This window comes from Chinchilla lanigera, unplaced genomic scaffold (genome assembly GCF_000276665.1).
Source record: "Chinchilla lanigera isolate Chin_1 unplaced genomic scaffold, ChiLan1.0 scaffold00050, whole genome shotgun sequence".
In the NCBI taxonomy this organism is placed as follows: Eukaryota; Metazoa; Chordata; class Mammalia; order Rodentia; family Chinchillidae; genus Chinchilla; species Chinchilla lanigera.
Genome location: NW_004955451.1, coordinates 1,716,283 through 1,728,272, shown reverse-complemented (window position 1 = coordinate 1,728,272; position 11,990 = coordinate 1,716,283). Strand labels below are relative to the sequence as shown.

The following is an 11,990-nucleotide window of genomic DNA, read 5'->3' as shown; positions in this document are numbered from 1 at the left end:
AAAAAAAAGAAAGAAAGAAGGGAGGGGAGTACTCAAGAGGGGCAGAACCACTCAAGGACCTCCCAAACCAGGTATTAAATTAATCCTCCCAGGAGTGAGATGCCTGAGGCTACAGGTTTGATCTAGTTGAGATGGATCCAGGTGTCCTTGACTGTGATCTTGTCTTAGTCTTTGAGGTATTCTGCCTTCATCTACCACTACAGGCCTTAGCAGGGATTAGTGACTCATAGAGGTTCACTTACTATGAGTCCACTGCCAATTTCCAGACAAGGAGCCTAGGCCTTGGATAGACTCACAAGTAAACATGAAAAGCCCATTGGTTAATTTAAATCCTGCTCAGGGCTGCTTTGTGGTGGTCTCCATCCAATCTTCCCAACACCAGCCAGGCGTGGTTGTGCACACCTGTAATCCCAGTACTCAGGAGGCTGAGACAAGAGGATCATTGTGAGTTTGAGGCCAGCCTGGGCTACAAAGTGAGCTGAAGTCCAGCTTGAACTGCATAGCGAGACCCTGTCTCAAAAAGACAAAAAAAAAAAAAAAAATTCCCAACATCATTATTAAAGAGACCATCTTTTCTCCAGTGTATATTTTTGGCCCATTTGTCAAAAATCAAATAATAGGGACCAGGGATGTAGCTCAGGGACACAAGCACCTGCCTGGGAAGTGCAAGGTCCCAAGTTTAATTCCTGGTACAAAAAAAAAAAAATCAAATAGTTGAATATGCTTGGGATTGTTTCTATATCTTTTATTTTGTTCTGTTGATCTACGTGTCTGTTTTTGTCCAGTACCATGCTGTTTTTATCACAGTTGTTTTGTAATATAACTTCAAGTTTGGGATTGTGATGCCGCCCACTTTGTTCCTGTTACCCAGGATGGCTTTTGCTCTTCTGGGTCTCTTCTTCTTCCATATAAATTTTAGGATTATTTTGTCCAGTTCTGTGAAGAATTATGTTGGTATTTTGCTTGGGATTGCTTTACTTCTGTATACTGATTTTGAAAGTATGGCCATTTTAATTGTACTGGCTTTGCCTATCCAGAAACAGAGGATAGCTTTCCATTTTCTTTTTTTGTTTGTTTGTTTGTTTGTTTTTCTCCGGTACTGGGAACCGAACTCACGACCTTGCGCTTGCCAGGCAGGCGCTTTTGCCGCTGAGCTAAATGCCCAGCCCCTAGCTTTCCATTTGCTGATGTCTTCTTCAATTTCCTTTTTCAGAATGCTGTAGTTTTAATTGTAGAGGTCTTTTACCTCCTATATTAGGTTAATTCCTAAGTATAGTGGTTCATGAACTTAATTCTAGCCATCATTCTGGTCACAAATCGAAGTAGATGGGAACTAAATCAAATCCAATGGTCAGGTTCAATGTTGACCTTATGGGAAAATTTGATTTGGTTCATGCCCAACTCGGTTTGCAACTAGAATCTTGGAAAGAATTAAGTTTGTGGACTGAGGTACCATTGTATTTAATCTTTTTTGGTGCTCTCATGCATGGTATTTTTTTCTTAATTTCCTTCTCATTGGGTTCATTATTATTGTAGATTTTTTGTGCTATTATTGTGATTTTTATGTGCTGATTTTGTATCATGCTATGTACAAATTTGATTATTAATTCTGAGTCTTTAGGTAGAATGTTTGGGGTCATCTATGTAAAGGATCATGCCGTCTGCAAATAATGATAATTTGACTTCTTCCTCTTTTTTTTGCCTTTTTGAGACAGGGTCTCGCTGTGCAGTTCAAGCTGGCCTTGAGCTCACTTTGTAGCCCAGGCTGGCCTTGAACTTGCAACGATCCTCCTGCCTCAGCCTCCTGAGTGCTGGGATTACACGCGTGCACCACTACACCCAACTGATTTCTTCCTTTTTTATACATATTCCTCCCATTTTTTTTCTTCGCCTAATTGTTCTTGCTAATGTTTTGAGCACTATATTAAACAGGCATAGTGATAGTGGACATGCTGTCTTGTTCCTGATTTTAAATAATTATAGGAAAGTTTGGACTTTACCCATATGATAAAGCCTACACACGCACTCCAATACATGTAGGCACAGGTGTTTAACCATCTAAGATATATCTATATCTATGTATATATATATATGTTACATCTAGTATGGCTACTATATAACAGCACAAAGAAATTTCAGATAATCATTCAAACATAAGTACTGAGCTGGGCGTGATGGTGCACGCCTATAGTCCCAGCACTTGGGAGGCTGAGGCAGGAGGATCCTTGCGCGTTCGAGGCTAGCTTGGGCTACAAAGTGAGCTCAAGGCCAGCCTGAACTGCATAGCGAGACCCTGCCTACAAGGTGACAAAAACAAACAAACTTAAGTATTGAAACCTGAGAAATGCTAGAAGGATACATAGGAAAATTTTAAATATTCTCTGAATAAAAAGGCCTTTCAATGTCATAAAGAGACACAAAAGGAAAGACAGAGGCCTGGTATGGTGGTGCATGTCTGTGATCCCAGCACTGTCGCAGGCTGAGGCAGGAAGATTGCAGGTTTGAGCCCCACCTGGGCAATTTAGGCTTTAGGGAGATTCTATCTCAAAAATAAGAAGGCCAGGAGACATCATTTGTTCCAAACGCTCTGGGTTCAATTCCCATTATTAGGAGGGTTGATGATTTAGCTATGTAAAAATAGAAAATGCACACACATGAAAAGGGAGGAGGAGGAGGAAGAAAAGAATCATAAAAGTCAAAATCCAAGTACGGTGGTACATTTCTGTAATCCCAGTGTAGGGAAAGGAGGAGATAGACAGGGAAATAATAGAATAAAGGCCTCAGGAAGCTTCCTGGGGAATCCTGACTAGAAAAAGTTAAATCTTTGCTGGAAGGAGCAACTGGGAGCAAGCTGATATATAGAGCTTGGCTCAGCCAGGCCCCAGCCAGAGCTGGCTGCCCCACCCCCCTCAGGTAAGGTGCCAGGAGATAAAATGGGTTGGGACTACAGAGGGCAAACTCAGTATATAAAATAAATACTCATACCTAATATACACCTACGTGCACATATGTGCATATTTATTCCCACTCTAGGGCCACTATATTAGCACTTGAGCTTGGTTAATTTAAGTCCTGCTCAGGCCTGCTTCTTAGTGGTCTCCATCAGATTGTTCCTTTCAAGGAATAGAAATTAGAGTGCAATTGTCTTAGCTATCTTGTGTGTGTATATATATTTCCCTTCCTTCTGTTCTCCTTTCCCCCATCTCCATTGTTCTTTCCTTTTAAGCAGTTTCTTTCCCTTTCACAATATCTATCATACATTTTGGATCTTACTTACCCTTTCCGTTTCTTAGACTAAGCAGACAATATAATGTTTACACATGTGAGTCTGATTTATTTCACTTATGACTATGGTCTCAAGTTGCATCCATTTACCTATAAAAGTCTCCAGTTTACCCTTCTTTATGGTTGAGTACTACTACGTTCTAGAAAAAGACCACATCTTTTTTATCCATTCCTCGGTTGATGGGCATCTGGGTTGTTTCCAAGATTTAGCTATTACAAATTGTGCTGCTATAAACATGGGTGCACGTATATCACTGTGGCATGATGTTTTCAATTCTTCTGGAAAAATACCCTGAAGGGGAATAGCTGAGTCAAATGGGACCTCTAATCCTAGTTTTTTGAGGAATCTCTAGACTGATTTCCACAGTGGTTGCACTAATCTACACTCCCACCAACAGTAGAGAAGTGTTCCTTTTTCCCCACAGCCCAGCCAGCATTTGTTATTGGTTGATTTCTTGATGGCAGCCATTCTTTCCGGTGTGAGATGGAATCTCAGTGTTGTGTTAATTTGTATTTTTCAAATGACCAGTGATACTGAACATTTTTTCATGTATTTATTCGCCATTAGTATTTCTTCATCTGAAAAGTGTGTATCCATCTCAGATGCCCATTTTTGGATTGAGTCTTTGAATTTTGGGGGCCTGATTTTTAAAAAATTTTTTACATGTTCTAGATAGAAGTCCTTTGTGTGAGGGACAACTGGCTAAAATTTTTTCCCAATTTGTGGGTTTCCCAAATCACTCTGTTGGTGATTTCTTTTTTTTTTTTTTTTTTTTTTTTTTAGGTCTTTTTGAGACATGGTCTTGCTGTGCAGTTCACACTGGCCTTGAGCTCACTTTGTAGCCCAGGCTGGCCTTGAACTTGCAATGATCCTGCTGCCTCAGCCTCCCAAGTTCTAGTATTACAGGCATGTGCCACCATGCCCAGCCCTGGTGATTTCTTTTGATTTGCAAAAATTTTTTAATAAAATAGATCCCAGTTGTTGATTCTTTGAAGTATTTCCTGTAAAGTTTGGTTTTTGTCCATGAACTCTCTACCTACCTCTATGTCTTTAAGATTTCTACCTACTTTCTTTTCCAGTAGATTTAGTGTTTGTTTTACTTTTTTTTTTTTTTTTTCCAATACCGGGAATCAAACTCACAACTTTGTGCTTGCTAGGCAGGCGCTGTGCCACTGAGATAAATCCCCAGCCCCTTGTTTGTTTTTTTGAGACAGGGTCTCACCATGTAATTCAAACTAGCCTTATAGCGCAGGCTGGCCTTGAACTCAGGGCAATCCTCTTGCCTCAGACTCCCGTGTGCTGGGAGTACAGGCATGTGCCACCACTCCCAGGAGTTTTTCTATTTTAATATTTAGATTTTTTATCTCTTCTGACTTTAGTAAAATGCTGTTTTGGTTCATTCACTCATTCACTCGCTCAGTATGTTTGTTAAGTAATTACAGCTAGGTACTGGCTACTGTTATAATTGCTCTGGACACAGCAATAAACAAGATAGACAAAAATCTCTGCCCTTGCTGACCACAGTGACACAAACCAGTAATCCCAGCCTGGGCAATTGAAGTGCACTTAGGAAGACCCTGCTTCAGAATTTAAAAACTAAACTGGCCAACCTCCTGCCTCGGCCGCTGAGTACGGGGCTCGCTGGTGTGTGCCACCATGCTTGGCTGTTGCAGGCAACTGTCCCACTGACGAAAAGCTAATTAACACAGGAAGTGCGCTTGATAAATGTGTGAAAAGCAAGGACGGGGTCAGAGATGGCAAATGGACGGCAGAGAGCGTCTTAGCGGACCTCAGAAGCCCTTGCGATGACTTCAGCTTTTGCTTTAGGTCAAGTGAGCAGCTGTTAGAAGGCTTTTTTTTTTTTTTTTAATCAGCGTCTCTCTATGCAGTTCAGGCTGGCCTTGAGCTCATTTTGTAGCTCAGGCTGATCTCGAACTTGCAAAGATCCTCCTGCCTCAGCCTCCCCAGTGCTGGGGTTACAGGTGTGCGCCACCAAGCCCGGCTGTTAGAAGGCTTTGAGTTGAGTAACGACAAGTGACCCGCTTTGGGAGTCTCGGGTCCTACAGAATTCCCTTGCGAATGCGAGGGAAGAGGCCAGAGGGCTCGCAAACCGGCCTCTACCGCTCGCGGCGGAAGGCCAGCCCCTTCTACCGCCGCGTTTTGCCCGCGCCCCACCCCAACGCTGCAACGCCCCAGCGCTCCTCTAGGTGGCAGTGCCGCCCCGCTCACAGCGGACCGCGTTCTGTGCATTCTGTCCTCTTCTCAACGCCGCTGGTCCTTTCCGAGGCGGAGGGAAAAGCAGACGGTGCTCACCCGTCCTGCCCACGCCTCTCCCGAGGCCTCCCCGCTCTGCAAACAGCCAGGGACCAGCCAGGCTAGCGAGGCCACCTCCCCACTTCCAAGACCAGCGAATAGGAGCGAGGGCGACGGAGCAGGGCCCTCCCTCCCTGGCCGCGCTTCCCTGTGTGCTCCTCGGCTAGACTGACACGTTGACACGGCTAGTCTCTAGCGACAGTCACTTTACACACAGACTGGAGCGAGGAGAAAGCCTCACGCGCATGTGATGGCCCCGTGCTGCAGGCTCCAGGACAATGTCCTCTGCACTCAGGAATCTGTCGCGTGTGTTTCTAGGAAATGTGGCAATGCGGTCTGGGTTTTGGGGGGTTTTTTGTTTTGTTTTGAGACAGGATGTCATCATGTCGTTCAGGCTGGCCTTGAACTCACTATGTCACTACGGTCGTTGAGGCTGGCCGCAAACTTGCTGTGATTCTCCTGACTCAGCCTCCTGAGTGCTGGAAGCACAGGCGTGTACTATCACCCCCAGCTTGTTTCCGGGAAATGAGCCAGCTTCCTTCCCTGGGCTCACTGCCACCTTTCTGGGCTCTGGCTGAAAACAAGGTACCATCTTCCTTTCCCTCCCCTTCTCCCCTCCCACATCCATCATCAAAATTGTGGTTAAGCCTGGCTCTGCAGCACATTCCTGTGATCCGCTCCCTGGTACTCAGGTGGTTGAGGCAGGAGGATCAAAGGTTCAAGGCCAGCCTGAACAACTTATCGAGACTCTGTCTTAAATTTAAAAATAAAAAAGGAGGCTGGGAGTGTAGCTCAGTAGCAGAGCACCCCCAGTTCAATCCCCGTGTAGCAAAGAAAGAAAATTGTGAGCTGGGTGGGGTGTAATCCCAGCACTCAGGAGGCTGAGGCAGGAGGATCGTTGCGAGTTCGAGGCCAGCCTGGGCTAGAAAGTGAGCTTAAGGCCAGCCTGAGCTGCATAGTGAGTCCCTGTCTCAGAAACAGACCAAAAATAAATAAATAGTGTGTTAAGGGCACAGCTCCATGGTAGACAGCTTGCCCAGCCCGAGGAGGCCCTGGGTTCAGCCTGCTTTTCTTCATTGCTTCTGGGGAGAGACACACCAAAGGCCACAGGTAATCTAGAGAGCTGGTTTGGAGGTTCCGGAAGAGGAATGCAGCTACTCCTATACCCTTGACCGAGGAACGGTCCTCCTCTATCAGGGGTGGTCGTCCTCTTGGACCCAGCGCAGCTTCGGGAGGGACGCACGTGGAGCGTTGAGGGAGGAAGGGGACACCCGCCTAGCCAGCCAGCTCAGCCGGATCAACCCTGGCGATCAATAGGGTGACAGATGTCGCAGCCAGATCGCCCTCACATCCGCCACTGGAGATCTAGACGCGTGAGGAAAGTTGGCCGGATGTGGTGGCGCACACTTGTAATCTCAGCGCTTGGGAGGCTGAGGTGGGAGGATCACCGCGAGTTCAAGCAAGACTCTGTCTCAAAAAAAAGAAACCCAGTGTGTGAGGTGACAGGGAGGAAGGGTATTGTGGCGAACCAGAGAGTTTATTGAAGAAGCCTCACTACTTCACAGGCGTGGGGATGCCCCAATGTGGGCGAGAAGCCAGAAATCTGATGTCATTTTTGGTTTTATGAGTGATGGGTTTTGGTATGTTGCCCATGCTGGTCTTTTTGTTTGTTTGTTTTTCCGGTACCAGGAATTGAACTCACGACCTCGTGCTTGCCAGGCAGGTGCTGTGCCGCTGAGCTAAATCCTCAGTCCCATCCCCCCCCCCTTTTCTTTGAGACAGAATCTCACTATGTAGCCCAGGCTGGCCTCCAAGTCACAGCGATTCTCCTGCCTCAGCCTCCCAAGTGCTGGGATTATAGGTGTCCACCACCACACCAGGCACCCATGCTGGTCTTGAATTTGCAGTTTTACAGCCTCAACCTCCTATGCAGCCGGGATTATAGGCATGAATCACCACCATCCGCAGCTTGATCTCCGGGCAAATGGGGATTGAACTGGGGACCTTCACACTGAGCTATGCCACACACACACACACACACACACACACACACACACACACCCGCTTTTGAGACAGGGTCTTAGTCACTAAACCGCCTGGGCTGGGCTCAGACTTGTGATCCTGCCTCAGAATGTAATTCCAGAAAGCTGGGATTAGAACCGTGTGCCCCCACACCCAGCTACTGATGTGTTTTTAATGTGAAACAATCAAAATTTAATACTGGCTACATTTTTTGTTTTGTTTTGTTTTGGTACCAGGAATCTAACTCAAGACCTTGGGCTTGCCAGACAGGTGCTGTGCCACTGAGCTATATCCCCGGCCCCTTGGCTACTTTTTAAAAAAAAAAAATGTCTTAACCAGGCTAGAGCTATAACTCAGAGTAACTAGTATGTGCAAAACCCTGGCTTTGATTTCCAGCACATGGACAGAGAGAGAGAGAAAGAGAGAGAGAAAAGACCAAGTAGACTCTGTCCAGGAACCGCAACTCATGGACGGCCCGCTTTCAGCATGCAGGGTCCCAGCTGGAGCACAGGCTTTTTTTTTTTCTTTTTCTTTTTGTCTTTTTGAGACAGGGTCTCGCTATGCAGTTCAGGCTGGCCTTGAGCTCACTTTGTAGCCCAGGCTGCTCTCGAACTCGCAACGATCTTCCTGCCTCAGCCTCCCGAGTGCTGGGATTACAGGCGTGCGCCACCATGCCAGACTTGCCGCACAAGCTTGAACGACCGATCTAGCCGCATTGCTGCCGCCTCCTCTTCGGTGTCCTGTTTGAGCCGTGCACCTGCGCAGTCAAGGCGAAAGTCCCAGTGCGCATGTCACGCCCTCTCACTCTAGGGTCACCCGCAAAGTGAATCCAGATGGTTCATGCCGGCTGTGACGCTCGTCTCTCTCACTGACTCCAGCCACCCCCTGAGGTGCTGTCCCACGGCAGACACCCCGCAGCCCCTGTCACCTCCGCTGTGCTCGGCACACACCCGCTGTAACGTCTACTCAGAGACCCAATGGTCCCTGGCAGATGACCATGTCCTATTCCTCTGTGCATCGGTGAGGTACCTACCACCTAGAAGGGGGCTGGAGAAACATTATGAAACAAAAACACACAGTGGACACATCTGCAACCCCAGCTCCTCAGGAGGCTGAGGCAGGAGGATCGCCGACAGTTTGAGGCCAGCCTGGGCTACACGGTGAATTCAAGTCCAGCCTGAACTGCATAGTGAGACCCTACCTCAAAAACAATAAATAAGTAAATTAAAAATTAAAAAAGGTTGGCGAAGTAGCCCCTGGGATCAATCCTCAGCATCCCTCCCCCCAAAAAGAGTGTTAGGGATTAGCTCTGTGGTGGTGTCCCTAGGTTCAATCCCCAGCAGGGGAGGGGTGAATGGTGACTGTTAGCCTAGTAAAGTAAAACCAAGGGTGTTTATTTCCCATTCTGCTATTTGTAATTAAGACCTGAGAACCCTTTTGATTTTCTTCTTTCCCTTCATGGGGGCTGACAGGCTGAAGCTGCCCAGGGGCTTGGGGTGCCCAGGCAAGCTGGTCTCTGTCCCCATGGGCGCTGCTATGGGCAGGTCTCTGGGCTTCCTGGGGCTTCCTTAATCCTCTTGAATTTCGATTTTTGTGCACGTTTCCTTAAAGAACCTGAAAGAGAGGTCAGAGAAGGTCCTGATGACATCACAAGCAGTAAAAGACGCCGGGCGTGGTGGCACACGCCTGTAATCCCAGCAACTCGGGAGGCTGAGGCAGGAGGATTGCTATGAGTTCAAGGCCAGCCTGGGCTACGTACTGAGTTCAACACCAGCCTGAACTGTATAGTGAGACCCTGTCTGAAAAAGAAAAAGAACGGCATATGGAAGACGTGGTGGGAGCAGAGAGAAGAAAATAAAATCTTATTTCTATGTCCCTTCCTGTCTTCTTGCTGAAACCCTGGGAGGTAGGGGGATGGCTTCACCCCCAATTTACACATGAGGACTCCTGAGCAAGCACAGACCAAGGAAGTGCCCAAAGCCTCACGGTGAGCTAGGGGTACAGTCAGGACCAGACCCGAGTTTTCTTGACTTCTGGCTTTGTGCTGATTCCCCCCTATTCCTTTCTCAGGGCTCATCGTCTGAGTCCCAGTACTTTGCTGCTGGGCTGTTCAAAAACACCACTGCCAAGTATCAACCTAGAGGTCAGGTGTGGCCAGCTGTGGGGACACCAGCTTGGATCTCAGCCCTCGCAGGCTGAGGCAGCAGGATCACGAGTTTCAGGTCAGCCCAGGCTGCACAGTGAGACCCTCCCTCGAATAAAACCAAAAACCAAAACAAAACAAAAAAGGATTTACGAACCCAGTCCTTTTCCAAAGAAACACCACGCAAGATACTTTTAATTGCGGGGTGATTTGGTGAATAATCTTAACCCACTCACTGTGGCTTTCCTGGGACTTAGGAGCTCTCTCACATGACAAGAGAAAGAAGACAACCTCATCTCTAACCCACCCCCGTGTTTAGATCCCCAAGACTTTCAAACTAAAAGCCTGTTTCTAGGTAGACAAACAAGTGCAAAAAAATGCCAAAAGGAAGCAACTAGAAAAAATCAGGAAGCCGGGCATGGTAATCCCAGCACTCGGGAGGCCGAGGTAGGAGGATTGTTGTGAATTCGAGACCAGCCTGGGCTACAAAGTGAGCTCAAGGCCAGCTTGAACTGCATAGCAAGATACTGTCTCAAAAAAAAAAAAAAAAAAAAAAAAGACATAACCAGGTGGAATGCATGGCTTGGGAACAGTTATCTCTGAAATTTAAATATGGACTACTTAATCCAACTATGATATGCAATGAAAATGCTGACCTGGAAAGGTTGATGCCACTAACTAAAAAAGCAAGTCAGGCTGAGAGTGGTGGTGCACACCTGTCTGTAATCCCAGCACTCGGGAGGCTGAGGCAGGAGGATCACTGCAAGTCTGAGGCCAGCCTGGGCTACAAAGTGAGACCCTGTCTCAAAAAAAAGACCTACAATACATTATACAATGTGGGCATTGTTAACAATGGTGAGGAAAATGTGACGTTGGTGTTTTCTTACTTTTGCTTGTCTGTATTTAACGCTCCATGTATATAGTAGTGAAAATGTTCACTGCATGAAGACCAAACCTCTGAGACACCGTCCAAGGCTCTTTCTCATTCCACCCTTCTATGCATCTCTCCATCCACTCTGTCACTGCAGGGCCCATCCCCTCTGCACACACCTGCCTCCCACTCTGCCTCCTCTATCTGCCACCTCGGCCTTTCCCGTAGGCCTGTCCCCGGCCTTCCTCCTGCAGACAGCCCGTCCCGGTTCCCACGCCCTTAGCCCTGTGGCCTCGACAGCTCATCTGTAAAAGGGGCGCAGGGATGACCGCTTCATCCGGACGCTGCAAGGACCATGTGAAATGAAGGTGCCCAGACCTGGCAGAAGCCCGCTGCGGTGGTGCGCGCCTGCGATCCCAGAAGTCTGAGGCGCTGGGGCAGGAGGATGGAAAGTTTGAGCCCAGCCTGGACAATTTAGGAAGGCCCTGTCCTAAGAAATAAGGGCTGGGGCGGTAGCTCAGGGGGAAGGCTGGGGTTCAATCCCTAGTACAGGCGGGAGACATCTGGCACCTGGCGGAGAAAGAGCTTAACCTGGAACTCATCTGATTCACGGGCTGCTCGGCCACGGATGTCTTTTCCTTCTTATGCTTTGCAGTGGAGGGGACTGGGGATTGAACCCAGGACGCGCTGAGTACATCCCCAGCCCTTTTAATTTTATTGATTGACTGATTGATTGATTGTCTTTTTGAGACAGGGTCTTGCTCTGCAGTTCAGGCTGGCCTTGAGCTCACCTTGTAGCCCAGGCTGGCCTCCAGTTTGGGATGATCCTCCTGCCTCAGCCTCCCGAGTGCTGGGATTACAGGATTGCGCCACCACGCCCGGCTCTTAACTTCGTTTAGACACAGCGTCCCCCTCAAGGTGCCCAGGCTGGGCTCAGCCTCCTGAGCGGCGTGCACCCCTTATCCTGCCTGCGCACTGCAAGCGCCTCCTGGCCTGGCCCGGAATCCCCCTGAATCTCTGACTCCCGGCGGGCGCAGCCCAGGCCTTCTGCCACCGCCGTGTTCTCTCCCGCTTGTCCTGGGGACCGGGTGCGCCTGGGGAACAGCGCGCCGGAGGCCGCCTGAGCCGGGCTGCCCTGGAGGAGCCCCAGCCGGGCGGGGCGTCAGCGGAGCCCCAGGATCCACCCCAGGCCACCTGCTTACCTGTCCCTTGCCCAGCAGTGAGCGAGGATCGAGGGGGGAGCCAGCCGCGGGGAGCGGGCACCAGCAAAGCCTCCGCCCCGCCGGGAGGGGTCCCCGTGGGCTCGGCCCTGCGCCGGGGAGGGGCGGCGGACCCGGCTCGCTGCAGCGCACCCG

General features: G+C 48.6%; 1 protein-coding gene across 1 annotated transcript in view; it reads right to left on the bottom strand.

Annotated features, from left to right (window-relative positions):
• Positions 1-8,994: 8,994 nt before the first annotated feature.
• Positions 8,995-11,990, bottom strand: part of LOC102004882 (chromosome unknown open reading frame, human C17orf64) — a gene marked incomplete in the record, with an annotated part of 9,341 nt that continues 6,345 nt past the window's right edge. The window contains 1 exon segment of the mRNA XM_013519151.1: positions 8,995-9,235. Within this exon segment, the coding sequence (XP_013374605.1) occupies positions 9,156-9,235 (80 nt within the window).